Below are 9,179 nucleotides of genomic sequence, written 5' to 3'. Positions count from 1 at the left end.
TCCCATTTATTCATCTTAAAATTAAGTCCCATTTATTCATCTTAAAAAAGTCCCATCAGTTCAGTTCCCTGCTTCAGGAGGTCACACCACAGCAAAGTTTGCTAAATCTAAGGAATTCTGCAGCTCAATCCTCTAAAACAGCAAAAGGTTAACAAAACCCAATACAGGACAAAAAAATAGAGTTAAGGGCAACTATTTCATTAAAAACCTATTTCTAGGGCTGCCTATAAAACTTTGTTCTAAGAATTTCAGACTGATGTTTTGGTTCAGGCTGTTTTCTGGAACAGCATCCACCAAAGGGGCATTTTTAATTCAAAATAATATATATACACACACACATTTTAAATACAGTTCCTGCAGCTTTCAGTTTATGTTTTAAACTTGAAAACAAGGACAAATCTACCACAAAAAAGACTTAGAAGCAGTCCATGATTTAACATGATTTGGAGTCATTTAGTAAAGGCAGCAGACACTGAGTTTCTTAACAGGTTCCCATTTTTCTCTGAGAAAGGGGAACTAAGAGCAAGTAAAAGTGTATTTTAGCTGTGTCCTCCTGAACACAGAAACGCTGTGTTTTTACCTCGATAGGCTGAGGATCATTCAGGTGGGCACTGAGATCCATGAGGAGCTGGGGCATCCAGGTGGGCACGTCGTAGGGGCTGGAGAGGATGCAGGCGCTGAGCCCCAGGACCCCGGCGTGGCGCTTCACCAGCTCTGCAGGCACAGGGCAGGAGATCAATTACAAATAAAAATAAAATAAAACAGCAGCAAAACCCCCCGCACAGGGGAGAGGCCTCCACCTTCTGCAGAAATCCAGGGAGTTTTACAGGCACAGACCTATGGATCTCCACATTGCTCCTGCTTTCTCACACAGAATCCCAGATTCATCCTTTATCTGTGGTTCTATTGGAAGGACGTGTCAGGGATGGATCTGCAACAGCTCTATGCTTCATAAACGTTTCTAGAGAGCTTCCCTCTCTCAAGGAAACTCATAAATAGCTCGGGAATGACACCATGGAAAATATGGAAACTCGGACTTCTGAGTCAAATGTCCAGTCAGAAGCCAGAGTTGCAAACTAAGGCTAAAGGGTTTTTTTTTTCTATTTTTTTGGTTGGTTTTTAGTGGGGCTTTTTGTGTGTGTTTGGTTGGGGTTTTTTTTAGAATAAAAGCCACACTACTAAAAATAGAAGGTAAAAAAGATGTGTTACAACAGCTAAGGAAGTTTATTTACTGAGGGACTTGCTATCCCCAATCATCTGCATCCTTAACTCTGCGAGCTGGGAAGTGGAAAAATCTCATGAGTGTTAATTCTAAAAGAGTTAAGAAGTTAGTTTAACATAAGAACACATAGTAAAAAATCTGCTTTTGCTGTGTATTCTTGTTCATCATTTCTGCTTGCACATCAAATTCTTGTTTTCACTTAGTAAGGGTAAGGATGTGCAACAGGGGTTGGGATCTGCACCACATGGACAGAAACAGAGCATAGGAAGAATTTCTTTCCAGAGAGGGTGATCAGGCATTGGAATGGGCTGCCCAGGGAGGGGGTGGATTCTCCATCCCTGGAGGTGTTTAAGATGAGACTGGATGTGGCATCAGTGCCATGGGCTGGGAACCACAGCAGTAGTGGATCAAGGGTTGGACTTGATGATCTTGGAGGTCCCTTCCAACCCAGCTGATTCTGTGATTCTATGATTCTATGAGGTGCAGAAGGACAAGTGATTTACCATTATGGTTTATGAATGCTTAGGAAGGAAAAACATCCCCACAGTGCTATCTTTTGCCAGGTACATATTGATTTTCCAAACCCTGCTTAGCCCCCATCCCTGCAGTGCTGGCAGACTTTGTGCAGCACAAACGACTGGTTTGCCCCCACCCTGCTCCCATGATTGCCTTACTGTCCTAGTTAGAACAGCTGGGACCAGTTCATCACTGGATGGGTGCAACCCAAAACTGTGTATTCTAGAGCCTTCCAGGCCATTGCCCAGAAACTGTTCTCAATAGACCATTTACACCCTCTGCCCAGAGCAGCCCTGACCCCTCAGGATGTAAACTGGGTGTTCAGAGGCCTGTGAGACAGGAGGGTGCCCCTCACACCCAGTGTGGAACTCCCCACCCTGAGGGAGGGACTGGGCATTCCTGCCTCAACTGGAGGAGAGATAATCTTGGGGTCTTGGGACTTTTTTAACCACTCGTGGGATCCAGAGGAAGACTGAGACCACCACTCTCAACCAGACTGCAACCACCACTCTCACCAACAGGTTTTTCCCCCTCTCCTTTTACTTTGGACTCAGGGACCCAACAAACACCACTCTGTTCCTGCCCCAGGGTGCTGGGTTAGACATTTGGGTTTTGTGGGTTAAAACCAACTGTTTGTCTGTACAATCGTACTTATTGTATTATTTTATTGAATTGTTCTTCTGACTTATAATCTCTCTTTTGAGTTGGGTTCGTTTCCCCTGCAGGTTTACCTTTTTACCTTTAAACCAGCACACTTACCCCCCGAAGGGATGGTGTCCCCCACGGAGCCCAGGTCCCGCTTCCGCTTCTTGGGCAGCCTCATCTTGCAGAGCTGCTCGAAGTGTGTCTGCATGGGCTGGTCCATGGACAGGAAGTTGCACTGCAGGAGCCCGCTGAGCGTGGTGGCTGCCATCTCCCTCACCTGGGCACGACACAGAGCAAGGGTTTTTAGGGGCTAAAATCCCTCTCACAGGGCTCTCACACTCTGAGGAATTTGCTGCATTTAGGTTGGAATGACAGAGACAGGAAACGTGTGTTATGAGATTAATTAAGGGAGAGAAGGTATGAGGCTCTGAGAGGCCTGTTTGTCCCTGGTGTGCTCTATCCTAATGAAGTACAACAAAAAGGTTGGCCTGGTAGTCATGAATTAGATAAGATGGACATTTGGGGGGGGTTGGAGAGCTGAGTAAAGAGGTTTTAAGTAAGACTTTAGCACGTGGTCAGGAGGAGTTGAAAAGTTCCTGAAGATGAGGAGCAAGAAAACCACCCCCATGAGGCCGAAGAAAACAGAACAACCCCCAGGAATTTACCCAAAAGGATGACTCCGCCCCAAGCTCCACCTGAACCCCACCTGATATGAATATTATAACTAGATGATGTAATTGTAATGAATATTCATGTAAAATATTATAATCCCTCACCAAAATTGTATAAATTGCCTGACTTTTCACTGAGAACTTGGGAGCTGGTTTGTCCAGCTGGTTCTCCAATGTTGCTTGAAACAAATACCTTTTCTGCTTAAAGACTCAAAACTGTCTCTGAGCAGTCATTTTATGCTGTTTTGGCATCAGGCACACCCTGGGATTTGGGACACCCAGCTGGGCCAAGTGGCCAAACTCCACCCAAGAAAAGCCCTTACAATATTATGCTGTTATTAGTTGCTCTTTAGAGGGTTCTTTACAAGTTAATTAACAGCTCTCCTGTAATACAGAAGTACTTCCACATAATTTGTCATAAAGTGACCTGCTACTCAAACAAATGATGTCATTTAACTCCACTGTTAATAAACACACCATAGATGTCAATAGTTATCACAGAACCAGCTGATATCACAGTCTGTGATACCACAGGTGCACACAGATATGATAGCACAGATATCACAGATTACAGGAGCTTCAGAAAGTTTAAAAACAACCTTGGACAGAGATCAAGATGCACCACCACAAATAATCAACCTGCTTTACAACTTCCCTAACAGATTCTGTATTAATATCAGTTTCAAAGAGTCCTTTATTCAAAAGCATTTAGTTTTCCCCTTCAAATGTAGAACTGACAAAAAGAGAAGAGCTTTTCCAAGAGAAGGCAGAAAAGATGTTCAGAGGGCTCAGCTGATTTTGTTCTACCAGTAGTACCAGAATTCTTTGAAAGACACAGCAGATGCTGGATTAATAAGCCACAATAAATAACTTCAGTGGTTTATGGTCTACAATTCAGTTCCGTAATGCCCCAGAATGATAAACTTCCTTGCCCCAAGCACCAGACCTTTGCACTACCTGAATAACAACACAATTCCAGGTTGGAAAAATAACGTTCTCTCTGGTAACACAGAAACCCCAGAGAACAAGACTAAACTAAGTTTTCACCTAATTTCCAAACTACTCAAAATACAGATCTCCTTTCCCATTCCTTTTAAAACAGCTACAGCACCTTGTCAGTGGATTCCAAGGAGAGCCAACTCAGAGCTGCTGCCTTAAAAAACAAAAGACTAATTTCTCAGGATCACTAATTTCTCTCATCTCCTCAAAGCTCCCAAAGCCATGAAGTCACAAGACTGTAAGGCTACATTGAAATTGGGAATCCCTCCAACTCTCACTCCCACTTCCAGTAATCCAAAGCTGCCAAAAAAACCTCCCCACATTTCCAGACCTGCAGACAGCAGCCACCAGGTTTTTTGGGAAGTAACTGCAAACAGAACATTTGTCTCCGTGGAGCACAACCACCTCCCAAGTGCCCTGAATCCAGGGTGGCAGATTATAATAAATTATATCCTCGAACACAGTGTTCTGAGCCTCCCCAAAACAATAAGTACAGCTGCAAGTGCTGCCATAATTAAAGACAGCGAGCTCGAATAAAGCTCTTGAGACCTCGCTCTGCTCCATCTCAATTTCTACCAGGTATTATTCAAACCCGATCCACACTTTGCCGATGGCTGGGGAAGGAGGAGGTGAGAGCCTGCCAGGGTTGTTGTTTATCGGCAATTTGTGAGCCCCCGAGGAGCTGAGCCATTAAACGAAACACAAGGTGCTAATGGCAGAGCCGGCACACACAGAGCAGCTCGGCTGGGAAGTGAGCGAGGCCCCGAGCGAGCTGGGCTTATTTACATCGCTACTGCCTGTATTAAAACCACTTTAATTCCTAAATTAATCACCTACCTAGAAAGGAACACTTTGCTGCAAGGAGCACCGAGAAGCAAAGCCTTTAAAACCCATACATGAGGCAGCTGATCACTCATCATATCTAACACTATATATTTATATATATATTTATAAATCATCACACTCAAATGACAACTTATGGAATACAAAAGCCACACGGGGATAGCACAGGAATCTTCCAATCGACTACAGGATTTGGGTTTTTTGGTCAGAACTGACCAAAGTCTGTAAAACTGCAACAATATCAGAACAAAACCACTGAGCAGCACAGGCCAAACCCAACTGCAGAAGTTGCAAGGGGTGCTAAAACAGAGAGAAAATACTCCCATTCCTGTAGAACTGTGGTGTAATGTGAAAAATGTTCATCAAGACATGAGTGCAGCCTGTGTATTAAAACAAAAGGATGGGTTGGATCATCAGGACTGGCTCTTTGTATCAAAATAAGCAAAAAAAAAAAATTATCTTAAAATCCAAGACCCAAACCTTCAGTTGTGCAGGGTAAACACACCGAATCCTGGCTAAAGATGAGGGGATGCTCATCCTGAAAATCCAGCATCCAAGAGCTGCACAGGAATTACTCTGCAGGATACTGCAGCCTGTCAGTTATTATCGAGGAAGAACAAGATTACTTGTCAGAGAAAAGTGAAAGCTTCCATGGCAACAACACGGCTGGAAGCGGTTCTGAGCACAGAGCAGCTCTCTGGCTCCACATCTCTGTAGTGCAGGGGAATCATTTGGTACGTTTAGAATAACAAGGTAAATTGCATTCGAGTGAATAAAAGGCATTTTTTCAAAATGATGGGAGATTAGGAGGTGAGTGTTCTGACAAACAACCCAGGGAGCATTGCAAGGTGCTGCAGAACCTCCTCTAGAAGAAAGAGAGGGAAAAGCACCCAAAAGTAGGATTTCATTGGTATTTGCCAGCTGCACAAACACCAGGGGAAATTAAGAAAAGGGGAGATGGACCAGACTGGAGATTAACACCAAAGATTCTTCACTGTGCTTGAGCATGGCTTAAATTCACAGCATTTAATGCAAACCCTCAGCTGTAGTGAGCTTGATGTATACAGGAAAAGTATTTTTGCCATTACTAAGTTGACATGATTAAATGGGAAGCAGACCTATAAGTAAGGTCTTATAAGACCTTCCTTATATATAAGGAAGCAGAGTAATAAATAGCGGGTTTACATGCTGTCCACACAGGAAGGCATTTTACCCTGTTGGAAGTTGAATTTCTCCCAAGACACACGCTAATATTTACAGTGAAATAATAACATCTCTGTTTCAGCTCTACTGAAACCAAGCAATGCACCAATTCTGTGAAAAAGTAAAAATAACAGAACTTTTAAAAATCATTAATGGAGCATTTTATGAACAGCTGTTTTCCGGGACTGGAGCCTGACAGAAACAAATCCTGTAAAGCTGATTTTCCAGCTGTGCTGACTCCCACCTGGCAGTTCTTCCACAAAACAACTCCACAAAGCACTGGGAGAAAGCATTCCAGGGAGAAAACATTCCAGGGAAGGGACCACTTGCCTCGAGCTGCTCGTCCTCCAGGAGCTGGATGACCAACCACCGGATGTCATCGACGGCCTCGGGGTTGTTGAGGAAGATGAAGAGGTTGTAGAACACCATGGTCTGGAGGTAGGTTAGGATGGTGTAACGGGCGTGCCAAGAATTGCTTCTTGCTGTCTGTGAAGAGGGATAAAACCAGGGTGAGACAAAAAGCAGCTTCCTGGTGTAAAACTAACAATATTTGAGAAAAAAAGCTTCTGGAGCAGTTGCAAAGAACTTCCCTTATTCAGGTGGGTTTGTTTTATACACTCCTTGGTCTCCCCAAAGGGATCAAATACAATTAATTTCATACTTTAGATCTGAGTCCAAAACTGAGAGAAAACGTTTTGGAGTTCATTTACACTTAAATAAATCTTTATTTTGGGGGTCACGTCTGTTACTGTTGGACAATTGATTGATGTTTATATAAACTCATGTAAACTGTGGGCATGCAATTGTTACTTAAGTCATAATTTTTATAATCTCCGCTTCCAAAGCAGATTTCTTTAATATAATTATATTACTTATAATATAATATAACTATATTACATTAAATTATAATTAAATAATAATTAAATTACAATTTAATATAATTATATTTAATATTTATTTAATATAAATATACTGTAGAACTATAAAAAAGGACACTTCTTTATATGAAGATTCATCCTGAAACTGGATTTTGAACTGTTATGCTCATGAGGAGCCATGGTGGACTTCAACTGATCCACCACTGAGCCAAATGTGAATTTACTGAAATGCAGTTCAATTTCTTACCAAAACAAAGCGGTTTAAATGTTTGCAAGCAGGAAACAAAACAAAACACATTTGCTGTTTAGGGGAACGTTCTAAAACACTTGAAATAAACGCTTCCCTTTCACATGTAAATCAGTATTTGATTCTCTTAGAATGACAGCTACTGAATAATCTTAAAGAAAAGGCAGGGAACAAGAAGCTTGAAGCTGTTCAGACCACACTCACTTGTTTTAGCACCTGAAGTACCAAAGGCACTTGCTGAGGATACAGCAAACCCTGAGACATCAAGGACAGACACATCTTTGCATCTCTCTTGAGCTCATCATAACTATTGTCGTTTTCCACGGGTGCAATCTGCAGGGAGGGAACAAAAACCAAGGGCAGGGTTAGTGAGGAACCACTGGCAGGAGCAAAATCCTGAAAGGAAGGGTAATCCCAGGAAAGGACAGTTGTCTAGGAAAAATACATTTAATATATTGCTGGAAGTTAACTGGGAAAAACGAATAAACGTAACATTAAAATATTCTCAGCTGTTGAAAAAAATTAAATAATCAAGAGATCCTTGTTCCTTGCCCCATTTCTTATTCACCTGAAGAGTATGGCTGGTCTGAAGCTCTTTAGGGGGATTAAATAAATGCCATTAACACTTTGGTCCCCACTGCAATTCTCTTGGTATCAAATCCAATTGATTTCATATTTTAAATCTAAGTCCAAAACTGAGAGAAAGCTTTAATTGAGCTCACTTAAGTAAACCTTTCCTTTGGGGTCACACACATTACTGTTGGATAATGGGCTGATGTTTACACAAGGGGTAAGCAAGTCTGGATTATTTCAGATCTGTGGCACTGGATGCCCCAGTTTCACCAAAAAATACAAGAATCAGGAGAACTATCAGATTTAGAAAGAATTGTGTAACCAGGGAACAAAAGCAAATAACTCAAGGTGCCTTGAGAACGGTTTGGGTTGGAAGGAACCTTGAAGATGATCCAGTTGCAAGCCCCTACTAACAAAGGAGAAGCTAAAAGATGTACCTTGAAGAACAAAGGTAAGAGCTGGAGTTGCTCTGTGACAGCTGTAGAGAAAGACCGTCCTGCGCTCGCCATCAACCACTTCAGAACTGTCAATAAAGAGTTAATAAACGTCATAAAATGATCACTGAGCAAGTGATCATACAAGTTACAGACCATATTTACTGCAAGACTCCCCTGTGAGTTTTTCCACACATTAGAGTGGTTCAGTTTGACCCTTGAGGCGACCTTATAAATCCCAACAGCTCCAGTGCCACAGCAGACACAAGAGGAGAAATCCTGGAGTGCAATTACACAATGTCCCAAAATACCCCATTCCTGAGCCTCAGGCACTCACTTGTTTTCAAGAGTTTAATGCCCTGAGTTCGCTCATCCTGCTCCCCAACCCCGTTCTCTTCCAGGACGTGATTCTGAATTTCTTCGTCCGCCTCCATGAGGGGTTTGAGGTTTTCAAGTATCCGGGTGGTGAATTCATGGACACGAGGAGATTTAGTTGCAGCAGTGTTTGGCAAGGAAACATCAATCATGAATATGTAGGTCAACACACTGGGGAAGCAAACAGAGCAAGGGAAGAGCACACAGTCAGCACCACTCCTGTGAATCCAGATCAATTCAGTGACCTTTCAAGTTTAACACTCACAGAAAATTTCATCTCTGCTTCGAAGTTATTTAAAACCAAATGTCCCTCAAGAACCCTCTTTGTAGACATTTGAATCAATCACGGTTAGACCATCACTTAAGCTACAACCCTCCTCCCCTCCAAAGTGACCTGCAATTGGTTTTTGAGTCACTAAAAGGACTTCAATTCTCTAAAGGAGTCACTGTTATTTTTGGCTTATTAAGGCTTAGACAGAAATTTTGGGGTTTGGAGATTTTTTGGGGGGTGGGGGTGTTGTGGGTTTTCTGTGGAGGTTTTTTGGGGCTGGATTGTTTGTTGGGTTTTTTTTT

The 9,179-nt window shown here is 42.5% G+C and overlaps 1 protein-coding gene across 1 annotated transcript in view; it reads right to left on the bottom strand.

The window, feature by feature from the left end:
* PSME4 (proteasome activator subunit 4) overlaps positions 1–8,798 on the bottom strand; it is an 11,505-nt gene extending 2,707 nt beyond the window's left edge. The window contains exons 1-6 of the mRNA XM_027693414.1: positions 8,569–8,798; positions 8,235–8,320; positions 7,429–7,557; positions 6,430–6,585; positions 2,498–2,660; positions 581–714 (exon numbers count right to left, since the gene is read on the bottom strand). Coding sequence (XP_027549215.1) covers positions 581–714; positions 2,498–2,660; positions 6,430–6,585; positions 7,429–7,557; positions 8,235–8,320; positions 8,569–8,758 — 858 coding nt within the window. The 5' untranslated portion in view covers positions 8,759–8,798. The remainder of the gene's footprint in view (positions 1–580; positions 715–2,497; positions 2,661–6,429; positions 6,586–7,428; positions 7,558–8,234; positions 8,321–8,568) is intronic.
* Positions 8,799–9,179: the final 381 nt, after the last annotated feature.

The sequence above is a fragment of the Neopelma chrysocephalum genome, unplaced genomic scaffold, assembly GCF_003984885.1.
Source record: "Neopelma chrysocephalum unplaced genomic scaffold, ASM398488v2 Primary Assembly neopelma1_91, whole genome shotgun sequence".
Taxonomy (NCBI): Eukaryota; Metazoa; Chordata; class Aves; order Passeriformes; family Pipridae; genus Neopelma; species Neopelma chrysocephalum.
This window is presented reverse-complemented; position numbering and strand designations above follow the sequence as displayed.